The sequence below is a fragment of the Zosterops lateralis genome (assembly GCF_965231275.1).
Source record: "Zosterops lateralis genome assembly, chromosome: 1".
NCBI classification, from domain to species: Eukaryota; Metazoa; Chordata; class Aves; order Passeriformes; family Zosteropidae; genus Zosterops; species Zosterops lateralis.
Window position 1 is genome coordinate 70,527,434 of NC_139762.1, and position 24,657 is coordinate 70,552,090.

The window sequence follows — 24,657 nt, forward strand, 5'->3', positions numbered from 1 at the left end:
GTCCAAGAGCAAAATGTGGGATTCTCAACATTGCTCTGCACTGGTTGAATAAGTTACCAAGAGGTCAGTGACAAATTCTATTAGCTTCAAATAAGAAAACAGGCCAACAGTGAATAGTTTTCACTTCCCACACACCATGGTTTCTGATATTACTTGCCAGGAGGCACTACCCATTTCTTTGGAGGAGGGGCAGGGGAGAGCAATTTTTGGCAATTGGGCACATATTGAAACCCCCAAATAAGTGCATATTTATGCTAAAACTGACACTGAAAAGAAAAATGAATTTGAGTACAGTAATGCTATTCTCTGGAGATTATTCATGTAGCATTCCTATACAGTCACAACACCACCTGCAAATTGTAATGACATTTGCTTACTCTAACACAGTTGGGTATGTTCAAAGGTTATCTTCAAAGTGAGGCTCTTGAGTTTGTAATTCCTGTGCAGTGACGCTTCACAATCTTTCTGTATTACAATACATTCCCCTTCAGTCAACCTCTGTTTAATGGGTTTATTGATTTAAAACCTCTATGTTTATTAGCCAAAATTGTTCACACAGGTTAATTTTTGGCTGGACAATCAAGCCAATAAAGACAGACAAATACTACAGACCAAAATTTATTTAAAAATTGGCAAGGGAATGGTGGTTGAGGCTCAGAGTGGTCCCACATCTTCTTTAACTAAAATATTAGGACAAAACACTAAAACTAACAGAACATTATAAGTAGGAGTTTGAAAAGCAGTGCCTGATTCCTCAACTACCCCAACTGAAGAGACACTGCCTAACATGATGAATAATTTCTTGTCAACACAGTTGAACAATCCTGATTGAAAAGGACAAACAAGGTATCTGTACCAACCAACCAAAAGAATACAAGTAGGCAAACCCAAATTCATGTTACAGTTCTGAGCTACAGAATTTGACCACCAAGCTCTTTCATCACTAAATAGCAGGTGATGAGGTATGGGCCATTTTCTTACAAATACATGAGCTACTTTTAATTTTATATACATGCTTCACTATTATTGTTTATTCCTTTTAAATTCCATTCTATCTCTCACTCTATCTTGTCATAAAAAGTAGAACATATGTCCTCTGACTTACTGTTTCTAGTATTTCTAAATATACCCTTGTGTAAAGGAGGTAGTATCCTTCCACAAGTGCCAACCACTACTATATAATGCTGCTTAGGAAAAATATTTTCGTAATGGTACAATTACTTCCCAAGAAGTAATTCTACCAAGTTTAGTAAAAGTCTTAATTTAAAGAAAATCTAAAAGAGCCAAGATTATCTATTTCATCACTGCCTTCTCACTTTCTTTGCAAATTGGGTTTAGGTAGCAGAATTTCCACTGTTCATAGGAGTAATTTAGCTTGACTGGAATCACTTTTCCAGCGATGCATTTCAGGCTATTTGCTAAAGCATTTACCTTATTATGGGCTCAAGATCAGCATGCCTTCGTTCTTCCCTCTTCTGAAAACCCTGATTTAGTGCTCTTAAAATAGTCTTGTCAAATGCTTCAGAAGATAGTTCCTTTGGGAGCTGAGAAAAAGGTTAATGTGAAAAATGAGTAGTTGACATTTAAAAGACTATATTTCTTCATTATGAGTCTTTATATTTCTTGGTATCAACAAGAAACTCAATTGTTCCAGTTTGAGTGATGTATTTTACAGACCAAAGGTACAACAAATCAACATCATCTAGTTTGGAAGAGACACACTTAGCTGTAAATCCTCACAGCAAATCCAGGCATAAAACTGTTTAGAGCTCTATTTGAAAGAATTACATTCAGAAATCTACCAATATTATGGTCTTTTCCAGGATAGCTTACAGGCTTTTAAAAATCTGTTTCTTTAAATCCTTCACACAGAAATTAGTTCTGAAAATAACATGAAAAAAATAACCAGGCATGACTGAATGCACTGTACTCACTATCATCACTTAGCTAGATTAAATTATTTTAAATAAGCAGGAGTAGAAAGAAAACCATTTCAGTTATTTTATATACTAGACTTCAGCAGACAACACTGAGATTAATCAATAGCAAGTCCCTCCTTAATTGCTATTAACACTGAAACTTCGTATCAAAATTCATAACTTTCCAATGTTGATACCACAAAGTGAGGTCTTCTGATGTTCTAGTTGAGAAGGCATAATTCTTGCTACTAAAGAGCATGTCTGTTTTAAATGAAGAATATTCCCCAGAACAAAGTTTTTTTCACCTTTACAACTTCCAAATATTGTACTTAAGTACATCAAAGCTGATCAAATTTGTTCATTTATATTTAAAAAATATATTTTAATATGGGGCAATCAAGAGTAAACTGCCACTGAAAAATGCTTTTTTCACTAAAGTTCAAAGCTATTCCTAATGTGGTTAATATCTGCCACCAGTTATGATCAAGAGCATTAAGTAATTTACACTAGAGCAGCATTTTGCTCTTGTACATTTGAAATACACCTGACCCAGAATGCCAGCTGGATATTGCATTCTGCTGCTGGAACAACAGCCCAGCACTCAGAAATCTTTTCACTGAATGAACTGTTATTAACAGAGGGATGCTGTGTCTGATGCAGATAATTGCTTGGTAACACACACAAGAGGAACTCCTGGAATCCAGACAGACAGGTGCTGTCAGTATTATGTTAGTGCAGCGCTGTAGCACCTCAACTGTCTTAGATATAAAACCACTGAACTGAAAGGGCTGAAAACAGCTGTACTTAATAGACCCTTTGGCTTTAATGTGCATTACTGAGGAACTCTGACTGAAGAACTAGTCAGTGTTAGCCAAAAGGTACCAGAAAGTTACTGCAGAAGTGTGGGAATGAGCAAATCTCCTATCCTAGTATTTTGTATGTAGATTTGTCTGTGGAAATAGCTAACTTCTTGTCTTTAAAACTTCCATTAAAAGGAATGCAATTCCTTCTGTAGTTAAAGATCCAGTTACATGAACCCAAGATTAGGTGCTTAGCTTAAGGTAATGGGATAACTGTGTAACTTAAAAGCTTATTAGTCCTTCCACATAAAGGGGTAATTTCCTACTTGCAAAGAATTTTTCATGCTTACTACCTATGAGAAGCCAGTCCTTAATATAAAGCACCCAAGTTGTGCCATTTACTACCTTAGTTTTCTCACCAATGCTTCTATACAAAAACAATTTTTACCACTATCTTATTTTCCATCGAGTATTTTGACCATTCTTTTCTGTCCCTAGGAAACTGAGCATACTATTTTTAACAATTGCATGTAGACTGGAACAAGAACAACAAAAAGCCAAAATGCAAGGGCATATGAAATGGACATTTCTACTTTATATCTTTTAAAGCAAGGTATAAGTTCTCTCTTGCTTTATTTAACAATTCTCTCTTACTTCTATACTTACGGCTATCAAACCAACACAAACAAAATATATTTTTCAGCTGTGCACACTTTTCACAGAAGACCTCAGGAAGCTCATAGCAGCTTGTGGTTGTCTTCCCCTTGTTCTGCCAACTTCTAGACACTGCTGGAGCAGTGAAGCCAGCACATGGAACACCCTACATCAGTCAAACAGAACAACCCTTCAATGCTCTGGATCATGTCTGTTTTCCTGGCTCCTCAAGGAAGCAAGTAGGTTCTAGGAGGTCCATTTCAGACACTGATGTTTGTCTTACACAAGTGGGAGAACAGGAGGCACGCATATGAATGCTCATCCCAGAGCTGCACAAGACACTATGTGAAATGCTGATTTTAGGGTTTTATTCAGGTGCAGATGCATGTACTCTATGCTGTGGGATAACCCACCAGCAACCAGACATGCCATCCATAATTCAAATCCTCACAAAGCAAGCTCTGGGAACTCTTAGAATCAGCTATTCAACTAGATTAAAGCAGTTGTGAATATTCACTGCTTCATTTCTGGAATACTGGAAAACAATGTTGATAACTTAAACAGTGAACAAGACAATGACCTTTGTACAGTGACTGGCTTTCTGCTTGCAATTAACACTGCAGTTAAGAACACCAGATGCCATCAAAACATATCCAAAACAGATCTCTCATTACTGTCCTGAATAGGGGAGGGTTTAAATATAGAATAGTTTCCCAGAATAGGTGGAATCAAAAATATTAGACACTGGCAATAAACACACAGTTCAAGGTCATCCCACTGATGGGGTCTGCACACGGCCTATGCACAGAAACGTATTCTCTGCTTGGAGCAGGGGGGAAAACAACTGAGAGAACTTTTAGGTTGTTTCAACATGGACACACACACACATACAGTTGCTAGGTTTTCCTCAAGTTGAACTCCTTGTGATGATGAATAGGCCTGCCTTTGTTCTACTGAAGAATACAACAGTTAAAATAAAAACTCTTATGCTTATGGCTGTCTCTCACTAATTAAACATAACAAATGATACTCTTTAAGGTCCTTCTAACAGGAACACAAGCAAATGGCCAGTGGTTGTACCTATACACGAGCACTATGGGGAATATTAAAACCTCATCTGGTAGTATTATAGTAGTTCAATTAAAACTCCAAGTCCCATTTTGCATGAGACAACCTCCCAAACATTCTGCAGAGCTGCTTCTTCTGCCAAGATCCTTCATTCCAATACACATAATTAAACGGTTAATACAATTGTGAAGTACAAAAATCTGCTGGCATGCTTTTGTTTCTATAATTATACCCCAGAAATCACAGCTCTCCTAGACTACTTCTGAAGTTATAAACCTGATGAGTAAACACTTCTTTCATACTTGAATACATACTTTTAGCAGGAATTCCTGAAGCTCCTGATGTGTTTTTGTTACACATGTTACTGAAAAATCAGACCAGGTTACCTAGAATGAAGGAAAAAATAATGAGGGGAGTTTCTTTTTCCAAATTTCATAGCAGTTAGCTTGTCAGAACAATTCCATAAATCCGGCAATCTCAGAGCTAACATTTGCAATTAAACAAACACCAAGCAAAACAGGGATAAGGCTGTACTTTTTCAAAGACATACCAATATTGAGCATGCATTTTAGGATCATCTTCATGTTATTTGTGGCTAAAGAGAGCAGGGACAGATTCAAGGAAATACAATGAAGTCCCTGAAGAGTACTGACTCAGAAAAAAGCCAGGCAGAAGGCTCTGTAATTACGGGACTTGCATCAAACAGAAATAATTAACCACAAAAAACAGGTACCAGAGAAAAGGACTGAAATATTGGATTGAGCTCTCACTGTCATTACCAGGAGTCAAAATTAAACAAAATCTCTGTTTATATTACCTATAAAATAATTTTATCTGCCTCAGATTCAACTCTTACACGTAGAAGTTGTTTTATGTTACAAGTCATAAAAAGTACTGCAAGTTACTGAAGAAGGCACTTGAGAATCAGACAACATTTTGTCATATGCCTGTGTAAAATTTCAGTAGCTTATTATTCTGACACAACATGCAAGTAGTAAAACAGCACCTTCACATGCATGTTTTCAGTAAAAAAATAAGTAAGCTTGGTTAGATGAGTGCTGCCCGGCTTTAAGCCCACTTCTGGCCAAAGGTTCCAATTAGTTACATGGGGAGATGCAGGGTAACAGGAGTAGGCATGACAATTATAAACATTCATTAACTCTCAAGAGTTGATAAAGTAACATCAATCACCAACTGCCTTCAATTTAGTCCCCAGAAATGCCAGCTATCCTCAGTGCCCTCAGCTGGGAAGCCATGACTACAATTGCTGTTACAACCTTAACAAGGAAGTGTCTGGGCAAGGACAAAATTATCTACAGTGAAGAGCAGAGATGAGGAAAGGAAACTCCTTCCTAAAAGAACTGAGGTGGAGTTTCAAGATTACTGAAATACTTTTGAGAATATCTCCACATTCCCCCTTTAACAAAAAACCACTGTCAAATCTGTCCACATGCCAAATCTTTAGAATGGTTTTTTGACTTTAAATATTGATAATCAATTTAGGCATTTTGTACAAACTTTCCCCATCTCCTACTGTATTTTACTTCATACTCCCTTCACAGACTATTGGGGAAAAAAAATCTATAGCATGGTTGAAATACTTGGCCAGGTTAACCTTAAAGACTTTGAAGGCTACATTCCACATATCAATGTCCTCAACAAAAGAAGAGTGCATCCATTTAGAAAATACAACACCAAACTCTGGCTTCAACACATCAACTTTCAGCTCAAAATGGCTTTTTTAAAGTTTGGTTCTTCAAAGACCTCCTGTAACCCATGTCAAATGACCAGTTAGAATGTTTGATGTAAACCATTCTTTTTGGGGTGAAAAAGGGGAACATTTAACTTTATCTTCAAATCTGGTATGCTACCAGATTCACATCTATTGGCACAGTGACTCATAGTGTTAGTCAGTCCTTGCTAAGAAAATTACTACTTTGATTAAATTAGAACATCACCACCAACAGCCTTAGCAACTATTATTTAATACATGCTGCCCTTAGCTACTACAATAGGTAAAGATTTTAATAGGTAGGCCTTCCAGTTTGTGGCCATTTTCCAGCTTGCTTGGTTTTGCCTTAAGAAATAAAGCCCAAAACAAAGGAACCAACCTCCAGTTTCCTCAAAAAGCACAGGATCCACCCTCATATGGTAAATACCAAGAAACAAGATCCAAGGTGACCATATGACTCCAAGCAATCTACAACTGCAGACACAACAACTGTGCTCCTGTGCCACTTGAGCAAACGACTGACTAGTTTTACAATTCTTAGGAATTAGCAAAAGCCAAGTTTCCTGAAGTGATGTCACACACCCAGCTATGGCTGATGTTTTACACCTTCCCACATTATGTCCTCACACTTTATGCCCACAGTTACATAAAATACCTGATTTGCACACAGAATTCAAAAGAATTACAGGATAATCCAAACAATCTCAAAAGTTCCTCCTGTGCAGGTTTTTGAAACAAGCTGTACATATCTGCAGTACATAGACAAAATTTTAACATTCTGGGGGTTATTTGCTTACTTTGAATGTGTACTCCAAATGTTTGTCAGCCCTTTTTCTCGATACGTCTTTCAGGGTTATCTTCTCAATGTGTACAGCTGAAAGAGAAACATCTTATTGTGCACTCCAAAACTGAGTTTGCAAACCATTCCCTACTTTCCCAGGCTCTTTGAGCATGCCTGTAAGCTAAATCCTGATGCATACAGTGCAACTCATCCTTAGGAAAATCCTCCTCAGCAACAAACTGCTGGGAGCAGGTAGAACTTTGTTCTCTCCAGGTATTTCTCTGGCCTAACAACAACCTCTGCAGTGCACATCCTGGTAATCTGTGCATCATTCAAGAGCTTATTTAGACCAAATGTCACATATCTACAACAATAAGTAAAAAGACAATAAAAGGATATCCAACTGTATATTTACTCCAAGAAGTAACAAGTGCTGATAAAACCAGACGGTGTCTTTTACACCTGCGTCAGAAACATCAAGTTACTACATGAAGGCAAACTAAGGCCAAATAACCACATTTCTAAAGGGTACTTAGGTGAAAAAAAAATAGTCAGGGAAGGCTTGAAGGAGACAGAAATGAGTGTCAGCAAACAGAAAACAGAGAAGAAGCAGAAAACTATGACTGCACGCAGCACAGGGCGAGCTCTGGCTGTGACCTGGCAAACAGCAGCACCATATGGCTTTCGGGGCCTGGAGATTTTCTTGAGGGCACACAGCATCGTTTAGGTAATGCTCCATATAAAAACCCTTAGGGAGCCACGATGGGCTTCTCACTTTTGCTGCTATGCTGGCCTAAGAATTCAACAGAATTTTATTCTAGTGCAAGCCTGAGCACGTCTTTACATGTAAGAAAAAAAGTATTTAAAGCAGCTCGACCCACCCAACATCATCAATGCTTCCTTTCAATGCTTTAGAAATTCTTTCTTTTTTTGGAGGGAGGTGGGTGGTGTTAACAGTTAATGTTTTCCTTTCAATTTTTAACTGCATGTTTACATGGGATATATTGGGAACTAGTCATAACAACAGTATTTTTTCCTAAAAAAATTTAAACCTCCTGGAATTGTATGTTACAAAACTTATTAATGGATATTAGCTAATTACCATCTAATATAATGTAAACATTTAAAAATTGGTTTTGTTACAGTTACAATTCAAGTCTCATCCCTATCAAATGCAGCATTTCTAAGAGAATAAAGTATTGGCAATTTCCATAAAGGAACAATAAGCCAGCAAATGAGCCTAGTGATAGTGCTACAGTTTCCAATTTTCTTAGAGAAAAGAGAAAGAAAGTGCTGGTGTGTGAGTGTGCCGGAGTACACTGGTTGTAATCCTCTAGCTGGGAGTTAGGAAGATAGACAAGCACTTCATTTTTCCCAGCTAATGAAGATTTATTATTGCAAAGGAAAGAAATCTGAGATAAGATAAGGATACCAGACAATATCAATATTTTATGAAAAGACCAATGTTTAGTGATTTTAATTTTAACCTGTCTGGTATAGATTAAAGTGCTGTTAGAAGAAAGACCACGGCACAATGAAAGTTTTGCTGCAGTAAAATTTCTTAATGGCTGACATTCAAATTGATACTGGAATTCATATTCATAAGTTAATTAAGAAGTTGATTCCCATGACTGGAACTGAGAATAGTGGTTTAAATTGCATTCCACTACAGGCATATATTTAGCATACACAATTAGGAAACCAAGACCATTAACATTCACAGACAAGCTTTTTTTCCCTAATGAGACTGTGCTTATTTTAAACTATTGAGTGTTCTCAATGCTAAAAATTTGTCCTCGGGTGTAAAAAAATTTATTACACAATGGAGTACCTTCAACTTCCTTAACTTCTTTCTGCTGCACGCTTCATCATAATACATGACACAACAGGTAATTACACTGTTGTTGCTGCACAGCTTTGGTTCTACAGTTTCAACAGACTCCTTTATAATTCTGTCTCCACAATGACATTTTAAATATTCTAAATGGCTAGACAGGAAGAAAAGTTTGAATACACAAGCCAATGAGACATGTTACATCTCTACATTTATTCAGGACACAGCACATGCATCCAGGATGATTAAGTAAAGCATGTATACATGACACTGCTTCCATTCTAAGTCAAAAAATTAAAAATTCATATTCATTACAGCTGACAATAAAACACAAGTTTTACTATCAGTGGTATTTCTAACTCAGTAAGGAGATTTCTGCAGCAGAGAGTCTCTACCACCTAACTGTGTAGCAAGTATCACAAAGTTATTTTGATCCTTCACTGTGGCTTCTCACTATGATAATACAAATGCGGAAAAATATTTAAGCTCTTTGCCAGATTAAATTATTCAACTTTTTTGTTCTTCTTAATTTGAGTGTTACTAAAGAGACTCTCCCTTTTAGGTTTCCAATTCATGAATACAAACACTTTGAACTCCATAAAAGGATTTGAAACAGGTTTGTTGTCTGTAATCAGCCATTATCTTTCTCTGTGTTTTTTTTTTCCCAAGGAATCAAAAATTCTCAAAATGCCTTCGAAGTGCAGTTAAATCTCCACACTAGAGACAAAAGGACATTTATGAGGACAAAATGAATAGCAATCGTTTTTCCATATTGTTGGCTCCTTGCTATCTGCAGACTATCTGTTGACTAATTTTGAGTAGGCAAGTGACTTGCTAATCCTCTTGAAGAATAGTGAGAATAAATCTGCTTCAATAGTGCTCATTTCTTCAAAGAGAATAAATTCTGCTGGCAATTGCATATCAGAGTTTTGTTTATGCTCAGAAGCCTTGTTCTTACTCTCCAACAGAGCCAAAACACTGACTTCTATGAAGCCTTTCACTTCTCCAAACTGCCATTTCTATAAAACCTGCTAATATGTGGTGGTTTCCCTTTGTTTTTTGGTTTTTGGTGTTTGTTTTTTTTTATTTCATCATATACAACTGAATCAAGCAGCAAAATCTATCGACTGCTTCTCAATATTTTGTGTTTAGTTTTGCTTTAAAAATCTAAATACTGTTAATACTAATCTAATACTGTTAATACAATTGCAGTAAGTTGTTTTTGTTTTCTCCCAAGTCCTACCCCTTTTTCCAGTGGGAAGCCCATTTGCAGCTAATTTTCATGCATGCATTCACTAGTAGTTAGCAACTAACACAAATGACAACTTGTTATAGCAAAGAAAAGACCAAGTAGGCGGCAGAGAAGCTATTTTGCTTACCAACCACTGCAGCTTCTTGTTCAGATGAACAGCAAGAGAGATACAAGAGGCTACAACTCCAAGCAGAGTTTAATGTTCAAGGAAACCCTTAAAGCCCTCCTCAAAAGGAAGCTCAGACAACCTACCTTCTCGCTGAGGTCTGTGGGAAGCCATCGGGAGTCCATCATGAGGTGCTGTGGTTCGTTCTAACAAACTGGTCTCATTACTTGACATGCAGTCACCATGGGAAAAATCGTTCTAAATTGAGAAAGAGAAAAAAAGAAATGTCTTGGTAGAAGGTCTGTTACCAAAGCTTACTCTAAACAAGCAGGTATTACCAAAAAACTCACAAACCCTTTATCTGGTATTCCACAGGACAAAACCCTGAAGCTCTTGTTAGTGGTAAAAAGGTGGTAATTAGCCATTTCAGCTCTTACTTTACTTATGTGTTTATCAAATGTCACCTGTAACCTCCAATGTCTCGCTGACTTTATTTTAGAAACAGAATAGGGTAGGGAACAAGTTATCTCAAGCTGAACAATTCAAGACCATTAGCTCAGAACTTCAGTGATAACTTACTATTAGTATGAACTCTTTCAACTACTAACACGTCAAGTCATTTACTCACTACATTCTAAATATATTCTACTCAATTATATTCATGCCCTGTACCTTCAGCTGGCCACCTCTTCTGTACAGGGAATCATGAGTAACTGCTTGGACAGTCTGTGAGGACCTGTGGTCCATGCATCTCTAACCAACTAAACATTCAGAACATGAGCAGTTGCCACCAACACCTTCACTTTCATAGAGAAAAGGACAGACAGAGAGCTCATCTCCCCCCACATTTATATGCAGACTTCAAAATTATATACTGAGACTTATTACTGTTTTAATATAGTGCACATGAAGGAACAGAACAAGAAATCGTAAGAGATCAATAACACGGACAGATAAGTAAGGGAAGAAAGAACAATCCAGGCTAACAATGATAATTAAGAAAAAGATATTACAAGAGCATGGACTACAAGTGGTTTCTCTAGGGTAACAGGAGCCCATGTAATTTTTTCCAAATTAAGATGAAACATTTATGTATCAATTTATACATTCTTCAATGACCAGGTCTTGCTAAAACAAAAGCAAGCAAAGAAACAAACTGACCAACCAAGCTAAAACTCAGAAATATTTTAAAAGATCCAGTGACATTAAATGCAGCAAGGAAACAACACAATTGCCTTAGAAAGGTACATCCACAAAGAACTAGGAAATACAAAAGTTACTAGCTGGTTTTGGATTAATGTGTTTTAAGTAAAGCACCTTTGCTGATTTTTAACAAGTAGTGTAACATATGACCTGATTAAATAACAAGTTTGGGAAAACTGAATGCACCAGAAACATTTAGGAACTGGTCTGCATGAAAACTAGATTTTTTTCATTCAGGATGAAGAACACTGAAAGACCTTCATAAAAGTTGGGTAGAGAAAAAATATAAATCTCCAGAGAGCACATTTTATTTTTAAATGCAGGAAGTGTAATATATGTGCCAGAATATATGTGGTTTGTTGGGTTTTTTAAGGACTTGTGCAATGCAATGAGAATAATCATCAGCCAAGATTAGTTACTGTATTTGCTGAAGAGGACCCCAAGACTGTCATAACAGAAAGATCACAATGAGGAAGCACAGAGGCAGCAAAAGACATCTGAATCCCCTGCCAATTCTTCAACAAACTTCTTCAGATGTGACAGATATATCAGCTAAAGCTGGCTTCATCTTACTAATCCAGCTTTACTTCATCTGCAGCATAGGTACAAACTGTGGCAACTCCTAACAGTATATCCAACACATGCAGATCCAGGCAGTGTCCAGGAATCCAGCCTGCCCTGGGCATACTGGTAACCTAACGTTGATCAGTGACAGTCAGCAAGTGCCTTTAGACTGCACTGCAGGATGTTTCATCAAATTGGTGTATGGTTTGTGCTCTGAGCTGAGCATCGGTATTTTCAGGTTTCAAAGCCATCAGATTTAAAATATAAACTCGGCTTTGTTTCTTCAAGATAAAACTCACACCGGTCCTCAGTCAGTAAGTAATCTCAGCAAACATCTAATAAATTACAAGTGCAATGTCAGATATGGCGTAAGAAAGGAAAACAGCTGTATGTCAATGAGACTGCAATTTTTAACAGCTTTAGCACATTTTTGTTTGTTTGTTTACTAAAGCCCCAAACAAGCAAACAAGCCAACACACAAGCATGCTCTGGAGAGAATCACTTCTAGAACTCTACAAAAAACCCACTGATACTGTTTCAGCAGACATTTCATAAAAACTGTGGACTGAAAAAGTAGAAGTACTTTGGTTTGATTAAGTGTTAACTTCTGATCTAAAAACAATCAAATTTGAAGTCAGACCTTCTTTTGCATTCAAAGTCAGGATATTTATCCTGATTAATGGAAAACAAATTACAGTCTATTCTAAAAAATAATTGCTAGTTAAAAAGTCGAACTGTGAGCAGTTTTTAGGAAATGTATAGAAATAGGATTTACTTCAAAAAAGTATTCTGTTCAGCTCATGTCAAAGAAGCATTAAATACTGCTGCTACACCTTCTAACACTGGAAAATTGCTTCTTACCTAGCACATACATCATCTTTGTAACAGCATTCAAATACTTTTGCGGTGAATTATTCTAGATGGGTTATTTTTCTATCCATGGCAGCAATCTGTAACAGGAAAACTACAACTGCATTTAAAGACCCCCTCTAAACTGCAAAATGTTTCAAACCTTACTTAATTATATTGATGATTATAAAATAATTGTAACTATAATAAATCCATAATTTATTCACTTGAAGACTTTTTAATCTCCAAAGGTAACCAGTAACAGGCACTTTGTGTATTCTGTGACTGCTGGCTTTTGCAATAGCTAGAGCAATGCAGGGGGTAGACAGTGAGAAATCCAGAGCACTCACAGCTTTACCTTACAGCCTGCAAAGCTCCAGATCCCGTCTTAAGCTGCGTTACAGCTCTTCCCTTTTGGTGTTACCTGCTGTGACAGTTCTACATCAAACTCACAAGTAACTGAAATACAAATGTCACTGTCAGAGCAGACAGCTCTAGGGCACAAGTGAGGGCAAAGTCTAGGCAGTCTGAAGGGCCGAAGAATATTAAAAGTGGCATCGTGTGCTGATACCTGGTGCCAGTCACACCAGGAACACAAGTTCTTTAAAGCCTGGTACACTGCTGAGGAAGGTCAGGCTGTACAGAACTAGCTGTCAATGAATACAACAACATAACCCATGTTCCACACAACACACGTGAGCATAAAGTTAACTCTCACATAAGCCTTTGTCACTGTGGGACTTCACTGCAGCTCACAATGCTGCTGCTAATGATTAAAATACAGTGAAACAGGAAATGTGGGTAGCCCCAAACCAGCTGTCAGATAATTCATGTGATAATCACACAGATCTTCATGACGGGCTGGAGGATTAACTACATTTCTCCTTGAAAGTGAAATGAGCTAAGAGAGCACCTAAAAATTATCTGCTCTTACAACCTACACCAGAGTTTTGTATGAAACAGATTTGTCCTCATACGGTTGAAAGCAAGTACTATGTTAAAAAAAACCTTATCACTTGAGACGTTTCCCAGGACTGTATCATACAATCACAGAATGTTTTGGGTTGGAAGTGACCCTAAAGATCACCTAAGTGCCAACCCCTCTGCCATGGACAGGGATACCTTCCACTAGACACGGTTGCTCAGAGCCCCGCCTAATCTGGCCTTGAACACCTCCTGGGATGAGGCATCCACAACTTCTCCAGGCAACATGTTCCAGTGCTTCACCTCCCTCACAGTAAAGATTTTTTTTCCCAATATCTAGGATAGGGTTGGATTCTAGACTGCAATCACACATTGTCAGGTCACATTGAGCTTCTCATTAAACCACACTCCCAAATTCTTCTCCTAGGAGAAGAATCAACCCATTCTCTGCCAAGCCTGTATTTGCACTTGGGACTGTCCCAAGCCACCACCAGGACCTTGTACTTGGCCTAGTTGAACTTCACAAGGTTCACAGAGATTCCTCTCTCAAGCCTGTCAAGGTCTCTGTGTGACAACTGCACCACACAGGTTGCTGTCACTGGCAAACTTGCTGAGGGTGCCCTTGATCCCACTGTCCGTGTCACTCACAAAGAGGTTGAACAGCACCAGTCCCATTATCAGCTTCTCAAGCCAATTCCTTATCCACTGAGTGATCCATCTCACAAATCCGTGTCTCTCCAGTTTAGGGACAAGGCCATCATGTGGGACAGCGTCAAATGCTTTGCACAAGTCCAGAGAGATAACATCAGTTGCTTCTCCCTAATCTATCAACACTACCACCCTGATGTAGAAGGCCACTAAATTTGTCAGGCATGATCTGCTCTTAGCAAAGCCATGTTTACCACCAAATGTTGCCTTATTTTTCATGTGCCTTAGCATGGCATGGTTTCCAGGAGGATCTATTTCATGATCTTGCCAGGCAGGGGTGAGATTGACCAATTTCTAGTTCCCTCGGCCTTCCTTATTTCCCTTTTTTCAAATTGGGCTTATGTTTCCCCTTTTCCAGTCAGTGGGAACTTTCACTAGACCACCATGACTTCTGAAATATGATGGATAGAGGGTGAGACACTTCAGCTGTCAGTTCCCCAAGGACCCACGGATGCATCTCATCAGGTCTCATCATCTTGAGCACCTTCACATTCCTTAGATGGTCTTGAACATGCTCTCTACAGTTGGTGGTTCCTCATTCTCCTGACTTTGCTGCTGTGACTTCAGTGGGGTGGGCTGGAGCACGTGGTGAAGACTGAGGCAATAAAAGCTATTGAATACCTCAGCCTTCTCCATATTCCAGGTGACCAAATATGCCATTTACTTTTGAAGAGGGCTCACAATTTCTTGAGTCTTCCTTTTACCACCAATGTACCTACAGAAGATTTTGTTGTTGCCATTGGCTACAACATCTACCCTGGCTAGATTTAGTTCTATCATGGCTTAGCTTTCCTAACCCAGGTGCTCAAACAGCTTGTCTTTATTTCTCCCAGGATATCTGTCACTGCCTTCCACCCTTTGAAGGCTTCCTTTTCATGTCTGAATTTATCTAGAAGCTAATTTATCCCCACAGCCTCCTAGTATTTTTGGCTGATTTCCTCCTCATTGGGATGCATCACTAATGAGCTCAGAGGAGGTGATCCTGTAATATCAATGAGTTCTCTGGGTCTCCTCTTCCCTCTGGGGCTTATTCCAGGCTACTCTACCAATCAGGTTCTTGAAGAGGAGTCCAGGAGTGTTTGTGTCCCAGGGTCCAGGGGTGCTTGTGTGTTACACAAACACCAAATACCTAAAGTGGTGAGCCATCCTGCTGGGAAGGATGTTGCTCTGCCTAATGCCATGTGAGCTGAGGAGATCCCAGCAAACCTACACATGACAGATGTCCAAACTCTGCCTTCTATCAATGTAGATAACTAATCAAACAATGTCATGCTGGCATCGCTTTTGCAATTTGTAGTGAAATCTGTTATTGGAGACCCAACTAATCATCACGAGCAAGCAATTGATGCACACAAGTCTTCTGATGCTTGCACTGCACTTTTGTAAAAGAACTATTCATTCATCAGCTCTGATGAGCACTAACAAGGGAAACAGGCTTGCAGCAGCTGGACAGCTTGATTAGTTCTACATACCCAAATACGAAATATTATTCCTCTGCAAGACTACAGTAGATGTGCTATGAGGGAGATCACTACTCAGCCTTGTAGGCCGTGCAGATGTAAACTGGCACAACTCGTTCATTCATCTACAAGTGGGAACTGACAAACAAAGCCAGATGAAAGAAGGCATTTTGGGAAAAATCAAGGTCTAATTCATGATTGTGAGTTATCAACTACAGCATCTGCACCTTCAAGAAAATTGAGTGATGTCGGAATAATCATTAAACAGATGTGGTGCCAATTACAAGACCAAAGCCGTGATTTGCTTACAACAAACCTTGCAAGCTCCTGCCCTCATTGCTCCACAGCTGTGATACACAGATGTATCGCCACAAAGCTGCAGTAGCATAAGGGTCCAACATCACCTCTCCAGAAGGAACAACAGGGTGAAGCTGCCTGTGTACTCCTGTGCTGCTGAACCCCTGCTGAGGACCAACAGCAGCAGAGAAGACACCTTACTCAACACCCTGAGCAACTATATCTGCACACCACCACTGTGGGGTGTGGCTTGGATACAGGGATAGAACATTCCTGCCATCTTAAAATGGAAATCCAGCACAATGGAAACCCAGCATATGCATTTAACACTCACAAATCCAAACATATAGAGCAGCAATGCTTCAAAACCTGTTTAATGCTGACCACTGTTGATACAACAGATTGTCCCTTAATCAAAAAAATCCAGAACTGTCTCGGACAACCTGCTAAGGAAATGCAAGACCGAGACTGCAGACAAATGCCCAACCGACCCTGCTGCTAAGCTGTGCTACAATCTGCAAACTTTGAACTATGCAAAGACACCATCCAACTGTTCTAAGATGCAGAGAAGCTGTTCTGCTCTACAAGACTAGAGCAGAATCAGCCTCAAGATCTAGGACCACAAAGATCCAACAAATTATCTCTCTTTTGGCCAAACCAACCAAGAACTTAGAAGTTTCCATGTTAACATATCTTATAACATGTAGAACCAACCTCCAGAACAGTAATGCTTAATCCACACAGAACCACAGCTCGAGAAATGAGCTGACAGGAATCTCAGAAAGTTCACCATGGCAAAGTGCAAAATTCTACACCTAGGCAGGAATAACTACAGGCACCACACACTCTGGGACCTAACAGACTATAGAGCAGCTTTGCAGAAAAAGATCTGTACATATAAAAATGTGTATATATATATGTGTGTGTGTGTGTGTGTGTGTGTGCACACACCTGAAGGGAGGGTGCCAAGAGGATGGAGCCAGGCTCTTTTTAGCAGTGACCAGTGCCAGAAGCAACAGGCAGAAACTGAAACACAGGAGATTCCCTCTGGACATCTGGAAACACCTTTTCACTTTCAGGGTGACTGAGCACAGGTTGCCCAGAGAGGCTGTGGAGTCTATATCCTTGAAGACATTCAAAAGTCATGTGGACATGGTCCTAGGGAATGCACTGTAGGTGGCCCTCCTTAAGCAAGATGACCTCCAGAGGTCGCAGCCATACTCGGTCCCTTCATGGTTCTGTGACCAGACATAAAATCCTATAATATGTGCAATAAAAGCCTGACTGGCTGAACATACAGTTCCAATGGATAATGTTCAACTGCACTATTAACACATATCTAGTTAGCTGGACTGCATAGGGAGTATGCACAGGTAGAAGTACTTTAAAGCATTTGTTCAGTGAAACTACGTTAAGAGCTTGCCTGTAAGAGTCAACAACAAAACGCTCTGATGGGGACAGAAACCTGACAAAACATCAGCTGATTCAGGGAGGAAAACGACACCACGTGACAGCTTCTGCAGTCACACACTCACTAACTTACAGCACTACCGAATCATAACAATTTTGAGACAAAGGGCATACCAACCCTTTTATACCACATGAACAAATTCAGCCTGTGGCAATTACATTTGAAGTACTAGACATGGCAGCTACACCTACGATTTACAGTGCTGGGGGAATAAAGCACCTTGTGTTTGCTGGAAACACAGTGTGTTCTAAGTCTCACCTCCACCCAAGCTTTTAGCAGGACCTAACCACAGTTTCAGTCCATTACAAAGTAGAGAACTCGAAGCTAGAGCCAGCCAAGCACCAGTTCAGTTGTCACTGTATCTCCAGGTGATTTCTCATCCAAAAACGGTGCAACTTCAGTACTCTTGCTATTGTCAGCTGAGTGAATCAAAATAAAACTACTTGAACGTAGCAGTTCAGGCTAATATAAAAAATTATTCTCATACCAGTCTAGAGTGACAGGAAGATTTAAAAAGCATTTGCCCCTGAAGAGCAGTTCACTGAAGTACAGTCAGTACTCAAAAGGGACAATGCCCTCATTACTACATTTAATTACCGTCAGACAGCAATATGTAATTTCATCCAATCCTTGAATTCCAGCATAGTTTGAAAGCATTCCTCTATGTACAGCATCTCCAAATAACCGACGATCTCTGTCTTGTGGTTATCTTGCTCCCAAGACACTTCCCAAGACACTAAATTTTCTTTGGCTGTTCAAGTATTTTTACTTTATTCTCACAAAAAGACAAGATTAAGAGGTTGAGGAAAGGCAAGAAACTCACAAAGAAATGCAGTTTCTAGCCAGATCTCTGCCAGTTTTGGTCTCCAGAATTATACATCCTTAGACTTGGAGGATACTACAGAAATTCACCAACTCTTGAAGGAAAAGTAGGGGTCAGCTGTAGTGCCTTCTAGGACAGCTACGGCTGGAGACTGATAATGGCAAGCAAACAAGGTGACAGATTTAAGCAGGCAGAATCCTACAGACTTCAGAGGTTTCACAGACACAACCATCTTACTGCTGCTGTCTGCACCCTTTTCTGCAGCTCTTCAGAAAAAGCTGAGAGTCCTCTGCACTCTAAGCCCAGAGATCCTGCTACCTATAATAAGTCAGCATTGGGCAACCCTGAAAACTGGGCCACAGCTCGACTAGAGCAATCTAAGCACAAGCCTTAGGAAGTCAGGGAATACTTTCAACACCCTCACTACTAATTTACTGTGCTGGAGAACAGACTGTCAGGGACAACAGCAAGAGACTGATTAACTCTGGTATAATGGGACTGGAAAAGCTACAAACCTCTACTAACACCTCATATTTAGAATTAAACAGTTAAAACAGCTCAAAGCAGTGAAAGCTTTTACTCTGCAATTTCCTGGAGCATCAGCATGTACATTTAGATGGGACTCACTCATTTTAGGCATTGTCTTTTATCTAGCTATGACTTCCTTTCCAGAAGACTTCCAGTAATGTTTCTGGAAATCCTCCTGTTCAGAGACAGAAATTCCTGTTCAGAGGAAAGGCTGTTAGGTTCTCTGAGGCAGCTGGAATACTTTTCATCTCAGTATGCAAAATTTGTAAAACATTTGTATTTCCCTGGCGTGCACCACCATTTAAAAGATCTTTGCCAAGAGTAAAATGACATTTTTTATCTTTCTGTCTCTTATTTAAACCAGACTCTGAAGACACATTTTCCCTTACACTCAACCCTATGACACTAAAAACAGTGCACTGCAGACAGAGCTCTTAGATTCTAAAATTAAATTCTACTACCTTATTCTGCTGCAAGTGACTGAAGATCAATTATAGAAGCACTCTTCTAATTTGTACATAAAATAGTCTATAAATAGAAGTGTACTAAGAAAAACACTCTGTAAATAGAAACTTTCCCTTTGTAAGTAGAGACTTTTTTCTGTGAAGAATCCTCCAGCCAGCTAATTATAATACTATTCAACAAACCATTATCTCCAAGAGATTGCTTATTTCAACAGAACCTTGGTTCTAATTCCTGTCAAGTATGGCTGATAAAATGTTCCAGTGCCTAATGCAAGCCACATTTATTATGTTCATTGATATTTAGGGCTTCTTCAGTGTTTCAGCATTTTGGTCCCAGACATCCGATGGGATGAAAAAGGATGAACAATAAACTGTTTGGATAATGATGCACTTATTAAACAGAAATAATCAACGCAAGAGTTAAGCTATGTGTTCTGTTACTTAAACCAACATACAGTGGTATCAACAGGATCTTTGCATATTAACATTTATTTTATTCTGCAGTGAATGCTGCTGATTTATTCTTATACTTCAAATTCAAAGTCGATATTCTGCAGCTTAATGCACCAATGACTTTTTTCAAAAAAAAATGTTGTTATAAACCACAGCTTAAATTAAGATTTTGAAAACACTATCAAGTGTTTCTACTTCAAGTATAAAAACTCCCAAACTTTAACACTTCAGAATGAAACAAAATTTATCAGCTGTAAGGCGATCCCGGCTCTGCCCATCCCACTCCAACAGTCCCACCTCCCACAGCTTTTGAATGCCTCCATTTTGAGCTCAACTTGTTAAAACGTATCACTAAGAAATGTTACATTTTTCAAAATTATTGAAATAAGACACTAAAAATAGCAACAATTTATTAACCCTTTGTCATGAAGCAACTTTATTGTGAGCTCAATTTCATCGGACAGCACAGACCCTAACCAGAAAACATAACCCAAATAATGGGGAAAAAAACCCCAAACTGCTTTATGTTCTAGTAAGTCACCCACTAATTCTTTGCAGGTGAACCTCTCAAGCCTTGGTGTTAGAGCTCCTTGAAAGCCCAACCCGAGCCATTTTGTTAGCTGTGCCACGTGCGATAGCACAGCTCCTTGCCCTGAAGATTCAGAACTGACAAACCGCCTGATTCTACTCCAGCTCGGAACTCCCTCAGGTTTGCGGGCTAACTCCACATCGCTGCTGCCGGCCACGGGAATACATGAGTATTTCACGGCCCGAGTGAACAGCAGCTCAGTGACCACCTTCCCAAGGGTCAGGAGCGGGAGCTGATAAGGCCCAGGAGCGCCAAGCGCGGGGAGAGCAGAGCAGAGCTGAGCCCGCGGCCTCCGCGCACACAATCTCTGCCGCGCCCTCTGTGCCCGAGGAAGGTCCCAGCCCTGCAGAGGCGCTTCCCGCCGGGCGCGCTGGGCGCGGGGCGGTCCCGGGCCGGGCTCCCCGTTATGCAATGGCGGCACCGCCCCTTCCCGCCGGGACGGGACGGGACAGGACGGGATGGGCCGGGCGGCACCGCCCCGGGACACGTGACCGGAGCAGCGCCGCCATGTTGGGCCGGGCGGGAAGCGGCGGCCGCCCTCGGGCACCGTCACTCACCGCGTCCTGTCCGCGCACGGGCTGTGCCCGACCCGCCCGGCCCCGCAAACAGACAGAGACCCCTCTGTTTGTCTGACCCCCTCTGCCCTGGCCAGGACGGTGCGCGGTGGGTTGGGGCGCTGTGTCCGCCCCCACTCCCCTCCCCGCCCCGCCGGCTGTGCCCGTCCCCGTCCCCGGCCCGGGCACGCCTGCCCCAGCCCCTCCCGTGCGGCCCCACCGCCGCCGGGGCTCCCGAGCGGGGCCGCCTGGGCCGCCCGGCGCGGAGCGCGTCATTCCCGGAGATGGAGCCCAGCCCTCCCGACACGAACCCGGCCGAATGGAATCTCTGAGAGGTCTTTATGAACCGCTCTAGTGCACAAAAGCAGAGCCCTGAAGGCACCCAGATTTCAGAGATTAAAGAAGGACAAAAGGCCTGTGGACACCCGAGGGAATTTTAAATCAAGTTCAGTGCAATGCTACGGCAGCATTTTGCAGGGAAGTCTTTAACCCCGCTAGTGGCTCCATCTCCTCCAGCGTTTTATCTGCGAGGGTCTCACGGCCCCGTGGAACGCTGACTGAAAATACTCAGCAGAAACCCACTGATGCCTCTGTTCCCTTATTTCCCTTAAAGCCGTTATTTCCCAGAAAGGCTGTGCTGTATTTACAATTAGCCATTAAGGAAGGGGGAGGGGAAGTTGCCGTTTCACTGCTGTGCCGACTACGGAGTGTGTGACAGGCATGTTCGGCCAAGCTGACTCGGGTCTCTCGGTGCTCCCCGAGTAAACAAACCCACAGCCTGGACAGCTGTTTTTCTGCTGAAGCCAGAACGCTGCACAAAACTGACTTCAATTCCAGCAGTTCACGGGAGCCTGCTCTCCCAGCTGCATTTGGTAGGACACAGGGAGCAGCTACAATGCTGTGCCAGTTCCAGGCAGGAAGGATGTTTCCGGCTCCTAGCACTTTAAACCCAGGAGGGACAGTGTCCAGTCTTACCACTTCCTGCAATTCAATCTTTTCCCCGGAAAGATGGACTTTCAGGATTAATTCTGGGATAGAACCAGACTTGATGTAGGCCAATGAGCCAAAATAAACACTTTTTAGACTGAATTCATTGCGATTTCAGTCCTGTAACATCTGCCCATTAGTTTATGACCTGCGTTTTTGCCTTTAAATGATATAAACATTTAGTTAATATATCTGAAGGCTTAGAAATTGATCCCTATCTGCTCTGGGTACTCCTCAAAAGCATAGCCCATCTTTAGCAAACAGGAACCATTCCTTTCGTACTGCAGGCAATGCAGAAGTTTTCTACGAGTGGCTGAAAGGGACTGCAAGCAAACTTATAAACAAAATCCCAAAAGCCCAACCCTTACCACTCTGTACCCTTTTCTGAAAAGTAGCTCATGAAAACCTGATGGGTTCAGTGGAGCAGTACTATCAACACCCATCTTCCAGCCCTTCCTTCCCCTTTGCACGAGAGGCCATCTATAGACCAAAAGCTGCAGAGCTCCATAAGGATGGCCTGGCTGCATAAACAGGGGGCAAATTTTAAAGCCAATGCTCATCAGGAGGGCAGCAATGAATGGCACTGGGGGAAAACCTCTACTTTAAACAGAGCTATGAGAATGGTTCCGCTGTCACTCACTGCAAGCCTTCAACTACAAGTCGTCATCTCCGGTGACAGCCACCTCCTAGCAACAAGTGGCACATCGGCTTTCAGGATGAGCTTTGCTGTTCCCTGACAGCCATCCAAAAAATCAGTTTTTCTCTGCACAGAAGCTCCAGTTGTGACATTTTAGTTTGTTTCTTTAGTGGAAGCCTGACCACCCCCTTTCCCAAGGTTGTCAGCCATCTCACTGAACCTGGTGTTTTAGAGAACCAGCCTTAGAGTTGGTGACCCAACTGCTGCCCTGATTCTTGCCAAGTTCAAGGCTGTGCCTCATTTTAGGAAGGAGCAAGGAAGCAGGCTCCCTATAAAAAAATATTTCAACGTGTTCTATTGAAGTCCCTAGAGAATGCTCTGTTAGGCAATCTGGTCTCTATCATTCTTATTACTTCTATTTTTACAAGTTTAGTCAAGCTGTTGCTTGTACTCCTGCTTTGTACAGTGGCCTACAGCATTAGAGGCAGCCGGCTCAGTACCGTGCACCCTGCACTCCAGCACGGCAGAGTTCCAGAGGAAAAAACCAGCGATCCAGAAAGCATGGCAGGCTAGGCAAACCAGCCCTTCCCCCCGCCCAGAAATTCGTAGTAGACACTCTGCAGCAGGTTGTGGGGGCGGCCGGGCTGACACTGCCGTGGTAGGGGGAGGGCGGAAGGGACCACATCCCGATGGGGGGGATTCGGGGAAAGCAAAGCAAGCGGCCGCTCCTACGAGAACGGGAGGGAGCGATGGCAGAAGGACGAAACCACCCGCGGAGATGGCGCAGCAGGAGGAGCGCAGGACGCGGCGTTACCTGGGCTGGGTGGCGGCCGAAGCCGCCCTCCTCCTCCTCCTGGTCCCCGCACAGGGCCCTCCGCAGGCGCTCCAGGTGCTCCCGCAGGGTGACCCGCTGGTGGAAGGAGAAGGCGGGGTGCAGCGAGGCCATGGTGAAGAGCAGGAGCAGCTCCTCCTGCGCGCCGCAGCCCAGGCCTTGTGCGGCGGGGAGCCCGGCCTGCCCGTTCTCCGCGGCGCCGTCCATCACCACCACCACGTCCCCCTCCTCCTCCTCCTCCTCTTCCTCCTCCTCGGCCGGGGCCCGCCGCGCCGCCGGGCAGCTCTGCAGGATGGAGTCCACCTGGGGCAGGAGGCGGTGCAGGCGGCCGGCGGCCTCGCGGTTCTCGGAGCCCAGCAGGGCCAGGTAGACGATGAGCTTGGAGCGCACGGCGGGGTCGCGGAAGTCTCCGAGCTGCCCGGGGTCGCTGAGCCCGTTGGCCTTGGCCTCCGAGTCGCGCAGGCAGTGGTAGTCCTTGCGGGCCAGGTCCTCCAGGCAGGAGCCCAGGAATCGCAGCTCCAGCGGGTTGCACAGGTCCAGCAGCCCCACCATGAACTCCAGGCGCTGCGCCGAGCCCAGCACCAGCCCGAACCACTCGTACACCGTCTCCTTGTCGGTGCGGGCGGCCGCCGGGCCGGGGCCGCCGCCCGGAGCGCCGGGCGAGGCGGGGGGGGGCGGCGGGCCGGGCCCAGGCCCCGGGCCCAGGCCGTGCAGCCGGCTGGGCCTCTCCAGCCCGCAGCCCCTCCCCGCCGCCGCCGCGGCGCCCCCGCGGGCCCGGGGCACCTGCTGCTGCAGCGGGAGGTGACAGTCCAGGCCGCCGCCGGGCTCCTTCAGCCCCGCCGCCGTCGTCGCGTCTTCCGCCGCCGCTGCCTTGTGGCTCGTCTGCTTCAGGGGCAGCTTCATCTTCAGCATCCTCGGCGGCGGCGCGGGGGGGACGCGGCGCCCGCCGGGGCCCGGCGGCAGCGGGAGGTGGCGGCGCTCAGGCGGAGCCGCTCATGCCGCTCATGCGGCCCGGCCGGCGCGGGAGCGGCGCGCGCGCACGCGGAGCGGGGGGAGGGCGGCCGGAACGGCCCCGGCGGGCGGGGAGCGGGGCGGGGCTCGCTCGCGGCGGCGGCCGTTCCCCGTCCCCGCCTCTCCCCGGCGCGCTCCCGCGGCGGTTCCCCCTCTC

General features: G+C 42.9%; 1 protein-coding gene across 5 annotated transcripts in view; it reads right to left on the reverse strand.

The window, feature by feature from the left end:
• The window catches only part of ZCCHC2 (zinc finger CCHC-type containing 2), a gene marked incomplete at its 5' end in the record, with an annotated part of 42,314 nt that extends 17,913 nt beyond the window's left edge, over positions 1-24,401 (reverse strand). For all 5 annotated transcript variants that reach the window (XM_083854920.1, XM_083854919.1, XM_083854918.1 and 2 more), the window contains 5 exons: positions 1,432-1,544; positions 4,756-4,827; positions 6,971-7,047; positions 10,293-10,404; positions 23,472-24,401. In XM_083854920.1, coding sequence (XP_083711046.1) covers positions 1,432-1,544; positions 4,756-4,827; positions 6,971-7,047; positions 10,293-10,404; positions 23,472-24,401 — 1,304 coding nt within the window. The remainder of the gene's footprint in view (positions 1-1,431; positions 1,545-4,755; positions 4,828-6,970; positions 7,048-10,292; positions 10,405-23,471) is intronic.
• Positions 24,402-24,657: the final 256 nt, after the last annotated feature.